The following is a 12,500-nucleotide window of genomic DNA, read 5'->3' as shown; positions in this document are numbered from 1 at the left end:
ACTACTACACTACTACTACTACTACTACTACTACTACTACTACTACAAACTACTACTACTATACTGCTACTACTATACCACTAAACACTAACAACTACTACTACTACTACTACTACTACTACTACTACTACTACTACTACTACTACTACTACTACTACTACTCCTACTACTCCTACTACTAATACTGCTACTATTGTTACTACTACTACTTATTATTATTATTATTATTATTATTATTATTATTATTATTATTATTATTATTATTATTATTATTATTTATTTCAACTTTACCTGATCTAATTCGGTTTCACCAGGAGTTGGTTTGGATGGTCGGCGTTTGTCGCTGCTGTAGCCGTCATCCTTCTCTACATGATCCCATCCCCAATTGATCCTGTCCCTATATAGTAAGTAGAAAATATGTGATCAAATAATTGTTGAAGTGAATATTAAGCTGCTAGAGGTTGTGGACTGTAAAAAATAATGTACAAATATGACAGTCATGACGTCACTTCCCTCGTAATGACGCATGGTAGCTGGCTCTAAACTATCGGAACAATGGCTGACGCCCTTATGGAATATTTCTCCGACTAGCATAAAAGCGTATCCAGAGGAGAAAACATAAATTGTTTTGACTTTTACACATTCTGATCACTTGACATAAAATGAAAAGTTTTAGCCAGCATGAAGAATAAAAAGTGCCGATTTTTTTTGTTTAGAACCACGATGGCCGCCGTTGCTGGGCGACGTGACACCAGACTATTGAATCCAATTATAACGGCTTTAAAAAAGAACATATACCAAACACCTCAAGATTCGAGCTCAAACTCACATAACCTGCCTGTAGGAATTAGTCCATTATCATTATGAAGCGCAAAGTATATTGTGATGCGCATTTACCATGGTGAATCTGTGAAAGCGTCCATTATGAATGTTAAATGTAATTTGGATTTACAATTTGAGGATGTTAACACACAATCAATTTGTTTCGTTAACATCCAGTTTCAACGCCAGCCTTCCAAAGCTTGAGAATGCCTTAGCCCGTAACACACATTTGTCTGGAGCCAAGAAATTGTTTGAGGGGCAAATTCTTGGACCTGAATCGTTTGCTGTTGGTCCTGATGGTGAGTTATTGCTGGAGATATATATATATATATATATATATATATAATATATATAAGAGAGAGAGAGAGAGAGAGAGAGAGAGAGAGAGAGAGAAAGAAAGAGAGAAGGGGGAGGGGGGGGGAGAGAAAGATAGATAGATAAATAAATAAATGAATAGATATGTATAGAGAGAGACAGAGGAGAGAGAGAGAGAGAGAGAGAGAGAGAGAGAGAGAGAGAGAGAGACAGAGAGAGAGAGAGAAAGAAAGAGAGAAGGGGGAGGGGGGGGGAGGGAGAGAAAGATAGATAGATAAATAAATAAATGAATAGATATAATTTTTATTCAAAATGGATGTGAAGTATATATTGTTCCTGATTTTTATATTTATTAGTATATTTATAAGCATAAATGGTGTTTTAGCCTGTGATTTTGCTGCCAAAATAAGCCTATCGATAACTTATACTCCAGAGACTCTCCGATCCCTCCAACCCGTGTCACCCCCACCACCCACTATTGACACATCGTTTATTAAAGTAAGAAAGAGGGGGAGAAAAGGAGGAATAAAAACAAAATTTAACAGACGGCCTTTTCGTCCATTTTTACCCTGTGTAGTGACAGGTAATGTAAGATCACTGAAAAATAAAATTGATGAACTGTTTTCACTGTGTCGTTTTAATAGTGACTATCGTCAAGCCTCCATTATAGCGTTAACAGTAGTGCTGGGATTACCCGCCCAAATCATTACCCGGGTAATACCCAGGTAGTGGTCTGATTACCCGGGTACCCGCGGGTACCCGTGGCAGGGGTGACTTTTTGTCCCAAAAAATGTTTTGTGGGTGTGTGTGGGGGGGAGGGGGGGGGGGGCGTTTTATTTTTTTATATTTTAATTCATTTATTGTTCATTACAACAAATTAAACTAAACTGAAGTAAGAAACAAGGCTGATTAACTACAATGAAAAACAAACAAACAAACAAAATAAATAAATAAATAAATGTAATGAAAATACCTGAGATTCCTTTAAAAGATAAGAACTAATATAATATAGTCTTAATCTGTTGATTCCAAAATTGAATCAAATGTGTGTTAACAAATAAAACAAAAAATCAATGTAATTGAAAAATAAAGGAGGTAAATCTTTTGAAAAAATTTCATGTAAATGTAAATATGTAAATAAAATTGTATTATTTCCAATTTTTGTTCAAAAATATTAAAGCCGCCAAAAATTATCTCTCTCAGTTCGGTTTCCATTTGTTGAAGCGGGTACCCGTTACCCGCCCCTGTTACCCGAGTACCCGGTTTAACATTATTACCCGCGGGTACCCGCCCAGCCGTAGTTAACAGAGACTTGGCTATCTCCTCACATACCATCATCATGTTTTAATATTGAACAATATTCACTATTTCGAGGAGATCGGACAAATGTAAATAAACGAACCGGGGGTGGGGTGTGCACATATATTAACAACAAATGGTGCCACCCCAATAACTGTCAGATAAAGAAAATGTATTGTGACGATTATATTGAATTTATTACTGTTTCGTCACGACCATATTATCTACCCCGGGAATATACTCATGTCATCATCATCAACGTCTACATTCCACCATCATCAGACAACACCACAGCGAAAAATATTTTGAGGAAAGAAATACAGGACATTCAAATTAAGTCACCCGATGCCGTATTGATGGTCACTGGCGATTTTAACCAATGTAACGATTTTACTCTCCCGGGACTTCATCAATACGTGGACTGCGAGACAAGGGACAAAAAAACATTAGATTTATTCCTGTGTAATATTAAAAATAGTTATAAATGTTTACCCCGTGCCCCATTAGGTTTATCTGACCACTGCATGCTCTTGCTACTCCCCACCTACCGCCCTGTTTTTAAACGTGTAAAACCAGTAAAGAAAAGTGTACAGATCTGGAACGGAAGTGTGTGTGAAGATTTGCGTGGTTGTTTTGAATGCACTGACTGGAATGTTTTTATCGAATCATGTGATAGTGTGGATGAGCTGAATGACTGTGTGAGTGAGTATTTAAAATTCTGTGAACAGCTAGTGTCTTGTAAAAAAGAAATAAAATATTATCCTAACAACAAGCCTTGGATAACAAAAGATCTAAAACTTTTATTGAACCAAAAGAAAACTCTCTATACTAGTGGAAACAAAAAAGATCTGAAAACAAAACAAAAAGAGATAAAGAGGGTAATATCTAGTTGTAGAGATAAGTACAAAAATAAAATTGAAAAATGCTTTTCTTCTGGGGATATAAGGGACACGTGGCGGGGGCTTAAAACTGCTGTGAACTATAATCCAAAGCCCACGATTATATCAGAAGATATCGAAATTGAAACTTTAAATAAATTTTATTCACGTTTCGATACAGCAAACAAATTTGATATTGAAAATGAAAAACATAAGTTAGACAGGGCTTTGGAAGATGAAATGACTATTGAGGTCAGTGAAGAGGAAACGAGATTCGTATTTTCGAAACTAAACGAGAGGAAGGCTGCTGGGCCGGATGGATTGAAAGGAAAACTATTAAAAGAATGTGCCCACCAGCTTTCCCCCATTTATACACATATTTTTAACTGGTCCCTCCAATGCGTTTCGATCCCTGAAATTTGGAAAACTTCAAAAATTATTCCTGTTCCAAAAAAAGAAAAACTTGAAACTATGAACGATCTCAGACCTGTTGCACTGACTTCAATAGTCATGAAATCTTTAGAAAAACTTGTTCTTGTTAAAATTAGGAATCAGTTTATGCCATTGGAGTGATAGTCATCAATTTGCTTACAAACCAGGACGTGGCGTAGAGGATGCCATTTTGCTGTTTACAAACAACATCTACAGGCATTTAGATCACGCTAGGAGCTATTGCAGATTGCTTTTTGCAGATTTTTCTTCAGCGTTCAATACAATGCAACCTCAGTTGGTTGTTCAAAAATTGAGTAGTCTGAATTTAAACAAGTATATAATTGCTTGGGTGCTCGAATTTCTTACGGAGAGAGCACAATATGTTCAATTAGGACAAAACAAATCTTCCTGTATAACTACAAATACTGGTGCTCCTCAGGGTTGTGTATTGTCCCCTGTATTATTCACAATATACACGAATGACTGTAGAAGTCAAAACCTGAGTGTACCTTTAATAAAGTTTGCAGATGACACCGCTCTTCAAGGCCTCATAACAAATGGCAACGAAGTGGCTTATAGGCAAGAAATTGATAGATTTGTGTCTTGGTGTGATGCCCACCACCTAGAGCTTAACATAAGCAAGACAAAGGAGCTAGTGATTGACTTTAGGAGAGTGAAGGAACCGATAGAACCGTTAAAATTAAAGGACCAATTCGTCCAGCGAGTTCCTCACTACAAATACCTTGGTGTAACGATTGATGACAGGCTCAAGTGGGATGAACACTTGAAAATAATTAGGCATAAGATGTGCAGACGTACATATTTTTATCAAAACTCTCTCAGTTTAGAATAGATAAAACCCTCTGCACATTATTTTATAGAGCAGTAATCGAAAGTGTTTTGTCATTTTGTATAACAGCTTGGGGAGGCAATTGCTTAGCAGTGGAAAGGAACAAAATAAATTCAAATATTAAAAAATCCATTAAACGCTATATAAATGATGTTGACGATGTAGATCTTTTATACGAGAAATTTTGTATAAATAAAATAACTAAAATATTAAATGACCAGTATCATCCACTAAGACCATCAATTATTATGTCAGAAAGAAGTGGTCGCCCTTTCTCTATTTCAACGAAAACAGAGAGACACCGAAAATCTTTTCTGCCGTCCAGTATTAGGCTTTATAACAACAAGCAATAATCATTTTATATAATTATTTCTCATTTTTACTTTTTAAAAATATAAATATTAATTTATAAATTTATTTGTTTTGCAATCTTTTCAATTTTCAATTTATAGTGACAGTTTTAACTATTATACAGTGTTGAAATTATTCATATCATAAAGCGCAGCTCTGGTTATAGAGCTGCTCCTTTTTTTTATATATATACATCCTATTTTCATTGTATTTTTATCTTATGTGTAAATTATAACACGTCTGTACAAAAAATTTCCTTTTTGGGATGCAATAAAGTATTATTATATTATTATTATTATTATTATTATTATTATTATTATTATTATTATTATTATTATTATTATTATTATTAATTATTATTATTATTATTATTATTATATATAGAGAGATAGACAGAGGAGAGAGAGAGAGAGAGAGAGAGAGAGAGAGAGAGAGAGAGAGAGAGAGAGAGAGAGAGAAGAGAGAGAGAGAGAAGAGAGAGAGAGAGAGAGAGAAAGAGAGAGAGAGAGAGAGATCGAATCGTGTTGTTGCTTAAAATCTTTTCATTGTTGTTTAAAGCAGGGGATGTTTTATGAAGATACTCGTATACTAAAAGTAAATGAGCTTAAAGCGCATGAGAAGGGTTCCTACGTCAAGACGTAACAAATATACTTATACGCGACGCCTACAAGGCACTATTATAAAATGTTTTTCTCCGACAAAGATGGTTTTACCGGCCGGTAACTCATTTTAAACCTTAGTACTTTAAAAGAATGAGAGTAAAGACTCTTTTCCGAGGACTCAACTTTGAGCCGGACACAGAACCGAACCGAACCGAATTCGAACCTTGGACCTACCAAAGATTAATCTTGGCCCCTTTTGTCTTCAGTCCTGAAAGACTTGTCTCTGGTTGTAGGAAGTCTATTTTTTTTAATTTTAGTTCTTGTTTTTGTTTTTTATCTCATCTCGGATTAAGGCGACGTGTACATATATGCTGGTCTGACATCCGAACGCAATTATGGGCCTCGTTTTACATTGTTGTAATGGACTATGTTTTGCGTCATTTTTTGAGATTTCCATTACAACAATGAGTTCATAATAAATGGGGTTATAAGACCTGCAAATAAGTGGAAGGCGGCTTGAGATCATTCCTTTACATTTAGACCACAACAAATTTGGGTTTTTCGTATGCAATTTGAGTATTCATATATTTTGCGTCATTTTTTTGTTTTGAGATTCCCATAACAACAATGAGCCCATAATACATTAGTTTATCAGACCTGCAAATAAGAGCACATCCGATTGAAGTCATCCCTTTACTTTTAGACCACAAAAAGTGTATACTTTTCTTACAGGCTCACTTTACACTGGAGGTGCCGACGGTAAAGTTTGGAAAGTTAAAAATGGAGTGTTACAGCTCTTGACAAGAACTGGGATCGACCATCAAGACTGTGGTAAGACAATTAGAATATTATGTGGGTGTTTATACTGTAATTTATACTACTTTTTATATTAAAAAATAATAATAAAATAAAATTCCCTTTATTCATCGCCAAGGGGAAATGTATGTCTTCAGGGTCTATTCCAAGGGAAGACTGGAATAACCCTGGCGTCAGCCGCCGTGCAGCGCCGCAAATTGAGTTAGGGTGAGGTGATTTGCTCAAGGCCACACAGCGCAGCGGCGGGTGATCGAACTCTGTACCTTTCGGGTACGAAGCAAAGACCCTACCGCTGAGCCACGCTGCCCCCATTCACAAGTGGAAGGTTACTAGGTTGGGAGATCTAATAGTTATTTTCTAAAGTGCATTTTCATGGATTCGTAATGGCAATGAGACTGTTAATCTCCATTCATTCTCCCAGCATACCGTATATAACCACTCTTCCATTTTATACACTAGTCAATAGTTGCCGAGTGACTGAAGTGAAGAATGTATCAATAAAGATGAGAGAAGATAGATTGAAATGGTTCGGACATGTTAAGAGACGAGAGAGAGGGAGTACATGAGAAGGAAAGTATTGGTGGATATACAATTAGCGGGAAAGAAAAAAAAAAAGAGACGCCAAAAGACTAGATGGTTGGACAGGGTAAAGGACTATACGAAAGAACTGGGCCTGGAGGAAGTTGTTGCTATGAACCGAGACGCATGGAGACGTGATATTCATTATGGCAACCCTGCAACATGCGGGATAAGCTGAAAGAAGATAAAATCAATAGTGCCGTCTGTTAGACGTTCTTTTTATACAGCATCTGTTCATCTACAGTGCTTTACCCAGGGACACAACTTCAACTACAGAACTTGTGTTATATGATCATCCTTACCCATTCAATCACTGGCAATGTTAATTATTACTTTAGGTACTTCATCACCGTGTTGCTGAACATCAAATGTCACCCAACAGCATCACAATCCATCGAATTCAAACAAACATTAACGAACTGTCCTAATTGTTGATTTTTGTCATGGCGGGCAGTGTGGTTCAGCGGTACGGTCTTTGCTTCGTACCCAAAAGGTACCGAGTTCAACTATCCGCCTCGTTGTGTGGCCTTGAGCAAGTCACCCCCCCCCCTAGCTCAGTTTGCGGCCCTGCACTGCGGCTGACGCCTGGGTTATTCCGGTCTTCCCTTGGGATAGACCCTAAAGACAAATGTCCCCTTGGGGATGAATAAAAGGAATTTTATTTTTATTTATTTATTTAGAAAGTGTTTCATCGCTTCTATAATAATATTTAGAACTGTATTTGGGCACAATGTTACATTCAGCATCGAACTAGTGAATCGAAAAGCCGCTGAGTAACCAACTTCTTACACTGCTGAGCAACAATCGTCATCCAATAACGTCACAATCCATCGACTTAAAACAATCAGCAAACGAAACTCTTCTATCTATTTGTTGATGCTCGTCATACAATGCTGAGCAACGTCATACCAACGTCATACAATGGTGACAATTTAAAATAAGGATTCAATAGTCTGATGTCACGTCCGCCCAGCAATGAGCAGCTAGCTTGGTTCTAAACAAAGAAAATCGGTACTTTTTATTCTTCATGCAGGCTAGAACTTTTTCACATGTCATGTGATCAGAATGTATAAAAGTCAAAACATGATCAGACTAATAATGCTTTTCTCCTCTAGATACAATTTTATGCTCGTCGGAGCGTCCGCCATTGTTCTGATAGTTCATAACCAGTTATTAAAATACTATGCGTCATTACGAGGGAAGTGATGTCACGACTGTTGAAGCCTATTGCGAACAAAATCATCGTTTCATTTTTTCCATTTAATTTAGAACTGCACAATCCATCATCAGCATATCAATTACTGAATAATTGTGATAATTTTAATACTTTTTCATACAATGTGTATTTGATTTTTTAAAATTCTGTTTTGACCCAAGGTAGCTACGCTTTGGAGCCCGAATGTGGTCGACCCAAGGGTATGCGGTTTGATACCAAAGGTCGCCTAGTGTTGGTGGATTCTTACAAGGGGTTGATGAGAATTGACGTTAGTTCTGGCGAGACGGAGGTGCTTTTGGATTGTAAGATTTTTGTCATAAAGTGTGTCATAATTTTTTTTTCAGAAATGTTTACAACAATTGTCACGATAATCATCATGATGATAATAATAATAATAATAATAATAATAATAATAATATAATAATAATAATAATAATAATAATAATAATAATAATAATAATAATAATAAAATAAAAATAATAATAATAATAATAATAATATAATAATAATAATAATATAATAATAATAATAATAATAATAATAATAATAATAATAATATATAATAATAATAATAATAATAATATATCATCATCATCATCATCATCATCATCATCATCATCATCTATATCATTATTTATTATCATATATTATATCATCATCATCATCATCATCATCATCATCATCATCATCATCATCATCAAAAGCAACAGCAGCATCACCGCCACAACCGCTAAGGCCATCAATGTCATCATCACAATTACGACAACTACCATTGTCACCACCACCACCACCACCACTATCACCACAACACCACTACCAAAATAAATAACAACAACAACAACAATAACAACAATAACAACATCAATAACAATAACAACATCAATAACAATAACAACAAAGAAAGAAAAAAAAGACAACAACAACAACAACAAACAATCACCCACTATCAACAACAAAAGATTAACAAAAATACTTTTAACAATCAAAAGAGCATTATCATTAAAAAGCTATCTACCCATAATTATGATATCCCTCTACATCCAAATTTAAAATATTTCTTTTTATTCTCACATTCCCCTCAGCTTTTGACGGCAAACCATTCATATTTCTCAACGATTTAGACATCGCATCCAATGGCACTATCTACTTTACTGACTCCAGCACTAAGTGGGAAAGAAGGAATTACAGATACGAGGTAGGCTTGGGCCGACGGGAATACTAAGTTGCTAGAAGCTGTGAGCTGTAGCAAGTATTGAACAAACGTAATATATCATCTTCAACTTTTAATCCTCTCCTTACCAACTATAGGAAAATCGTCACATTCGTTACGACACAACCAACATTATTCTTATTCAAATTTCTCTTGTACATCATAAAATGTAAAGAAAATTAACAGTTGAACAGTGTGTTGTAGAGTATGTTTTGCTTAAGAAATTATGTATGGCAAGAACTTTACTGCTATTGTGTGCAATTTCCCACTCTTCAGAGGTTAGCTCGAGTAACGATGATAATTTTATCATCTAAATTGCTCTAAGTGATGAGTATTGAGACAGTAAAAATGGGGCGTATGGCCAATCGTTCAAAATTTTCCTCCTGTTTCACTTTTTTGTCACCATCAGCACTGATGAAACGTTTCGGGCTCAAACCTCTTTTTTAAATCAAATAAGAAAAGCAATAATTAATACACCAATATTTCTCCTAAGGCCCAGAAGGACGGGGTAAAATGTCTCAACATGTCCATTTGGGACCAAAGGACCCTTTCCTCGAGTCTCCTCATCCTACTTAGGTGTAAAATGAGTACCTGTGGTCGGCCAGTAACAGTTTTTTCTTTGTTGGAAGAAATTGTCCAAACGCCTTACATGCGTTATTTCCCGCGTCATGCGCACATGCACAGGGTTTCTATGGGTTTAAAGAACCCTTGTTAAGAGTTTTGGGCAACTTTAGTCGATATTGTTGTGTTAGCGGGGCCATATATGTGTCAGTGCATGACATAATCAGTCGGAAGGTGAAAATTTTGGATTTGTATTTTTTTTTCTTTTTCTGAAAGAATATGCTCATCTGAACATTTGAATCTTTCTTTGAAGTAAATCGGGTGATTTTTCATGAAGTTATGATCAGATGTATGGGAAAGGTATCCAACAAATTATTTTCTCAAATTTCATACTTTTTCAACTTGACAAGCTGTAAGAAATATTTAGAAGTGATATTAAGCTTTGATAATTCCCAAAGATGTACAAAAAGGGTTGATTTAACAATTCATGACAAGAACTCATTTTTAATAAAAAGAAAATTAACCTTCTACCTAAACTTGGCAATATCTCAGTTCAAACCTTTTCACCATCCGATTGATTATGTCATTCACTATAACATATATCAACAACATAAAGTGTTATCCATTCGTTTTCACATCGCTTGTGATGGTGGCGGTGGTTGTGGGTGGGGGGGGGGGGTACAAAGTTCAAAGAGCAGAAATTGGGGTAGGTAATTCCGTATTCATGTATTTCAGTAATTTATGTATGTATTCCTTGAGTTAATTATTCCATTTATAATTTGTTTATTTTTATATTCATTATTATTCATTTAGTTCTTAGTTATTCAGCTAGTTGTTTATTTAGTCGTTTATTCATTCCTTCATTTATTTATTCATTTATTAATTTATTTATAAGGTAATTGAGACGAACAGGCTTGGTCGCATCATAGCCTACAACCCAGACACAAAAGAGTCATGGCTTGTACGTGACAACCTGTACCTGGCAAACGGATTGCTGTTGGCGGATGACGAGTCGTATCTTCTTGTGGCCGAGATGAGTGTGGCTCGAATCTCAAAGTATGAGTATGGATAGAATGAAGTTGGCGTCACTCAGGTCTTTGTTATTGTTTTTTTTTTGCCATCCGCGTTTATGAGTAATTCTCACTATACTGTATTAAACAGACTATAAAAGTTCATGATCACACAGAGTTTTGTGTGTTGATCCGTTATACTTCCAGATGGCAATGTTGTGAGCTTCTTGGCCAAGCGCATACTTTCTATTAACCAGACTATAAACAGTTAAGGTTACACATAGCTTTGTGTATTGGTCCGTTATACTTCCAGATGGCAATGTTGTGAGCTTCTTGGCCAAGCGCATTCAATCTATAATATGCTACAGAATGTTTGTAATTACGAAAATTGTCAAGTCTAGATTTTGGAATAAGAATAAAATCAAGATTGATATTATGCTTATTGAGGATAATTATTGTTGGAATTTTTTGCAGCACATTTTGTACTCTTTGATCATTATGATTTTAAACTAGCTTATATGTGTCTCTTTAACCTCAAATTAATGCGATCGTGATGGGAAGTGGGCAAGGAATGTTTGGAGGTAGAGAAATCTCACATACTGCTGAAAATTCTGTAATTCTTGTTTTTCTTGATGGTGACGATATTTTTGTTCGAAGTGATGCTGTTATTGTTGTTGTTGTTGCTGTTATTTAAGAAGATGATATTTTTTATGTTAACTGAAGAACGAAGGAAGGGAGAAAGAGAAACTTTTGAAGTCTTAAACAATAATTATTTTTAAAGTCTTGTAATCTATTGAAACCTTATAAATATGAATAGATTAACAAACTCGCTATTTTTCTTTCTCCCTCTCTTTATTATTTAGATTTTGATAGATTCTACTTCATGTTTTTATTAACTATCAAGATATAGAAGATATATTTACTTGTGATTTATAACGTTACATTTCAACAAGAGATGAAGTGAGTAAGAAAGTGCCAGAAGACAATAGATAATAAACATTTTGTGGCGGTGATGGGGGTTTGAACTACTAGTACGACCATTCCGCCTGGCCGGGGAGAGCGTGACTTTACCGCATGAGCTATCCACGATCCCTGTATATTTCATTTTATTTCGCAGTCTGCGCAGTCTGTTGTAATCATAACATCTTTTTTCCTCAATTCCCCATATTCATCAACAAGAATTTACTTAAAGGGCCCACGAGCTGGAGAAATGGAGACGTTTGTAGACAATCTTCCCGGTTACCCTGATAACATCGAGGCCAATTCCCGTGGAAACTTCTACGTTGCTTTGGCCTCTGTGCGTTTCCAAGGTGCTAGTCCTATAGGTTCTTTTCTGGACAATGTTGGCAAATATCCCTCCATCAAGAGGCTGGTAACCAAGGTAAATAATGTTAAAATGAAGTAGGCTTTCCTAGCAATAAAGAGGCGTGTGTATATATATGCAAGTCTGACATCCGAACATCCTAATGGACATTTTACCATTGTTGTAATGAACAATATTTTGCGTCATTTTTGGAGATTACCATTAGAACAATGAGCCCATAAGGAATTGGGTTATC

At 35.7% G+C, this 12,500-nt stretch overlaps 2 protein-coding genes and 1 long non-coding RNA gene across 4 annotated transcripts in view; 2 read left to right on the top strand and 1 right to left on the bottom strand.

The window, feature by feature from the left end:
* Nucleotides 1-12,500, top strand: part of LOC144975946 (uncharacterized) — a 551,710-nt gene that overhangs the window by 41,763 nt on the left and 497,447 nt on the right. The gene's annotated exons all lie outside the window — the stretch shown is intronic.
* The window catches only part of LOC144975947 (uncharacterized), a 47,276-nt gene that overhangs the window by 29,292 nt on the left and 5,484 nt on the right, over nucleotides 1-12,500 (bottom strand). Inside the window, exon 2 of the long non-coding RNA XR_013646003.1 lies at nucleotides 292-397. This is a non-coding gene — a long non-coding RNA (uncharacterized LOC144975947). The remainder of the gene's footprint in view (nucleotides 1-291; nucleotides 398-12,500) is intronic.
* LOC144975944 (adipocyte plasma membrane-associated protein-like) overlaps nucleotides 1-12,500 on the top strand; it is a 19,291-nt gene that overhangs the window by 3,660 nt on the left and 3,131 nt on the right. For both annotated transcript variants that reach the window (XM_078920170.1, XM_078920171.1), the window contains 7 exons: nucleotides 315-404; nucleotides 1,000-1,121; nucleotides 6,282-6,380; nucleotides 8,322-8,462; nucleotides 9,243-9,355; nucleotides 10,827-10,987; nucleotides 12,121-12,322. In XM_078920170.1, coding sequence (XP_078776296.1) covers nucleotides 315-404; nucleotides 1,000-1,121; nucleotides 6,282-6,380; nucleotides 8,322-8,462; nucleotides 9,243-9,355; nucleotides 10,827-10,987; nucleotides 12,121-12,322 — 928 coding nt within the window. The remainder of the gene's footprint in view (nucleotides 1-314; nucleotides 405-999; nucleotides 1,122-6,281; nucleotides 6,381-8,321; nucleotides 8,463-9,242; nucleotides 9,356-10,826; nucleotides 10,988-12,120; nucleotides 12,323-12,500) is intronic.

The sequence above is a fragment of the Berghia stephanieae genome, chromosome 6 (assembly GCF_034508935.2).
Source record: "Berghia stephanieae isolate SIO BIC M18660-M18661 chromosome 6, UCSD_Bste_1.3, whole genome shotgun sequence".
Classification (NCBI taxonomy): Eukaryota; Metazoa; Mollusca; class Gastropoda; order Nudibranchia; family Aeolidiidae; genus Berghia; species Berghia stephanieae.
This window is presented reverse-complemented; position numbering and strand designations above follow the sequence as displayed.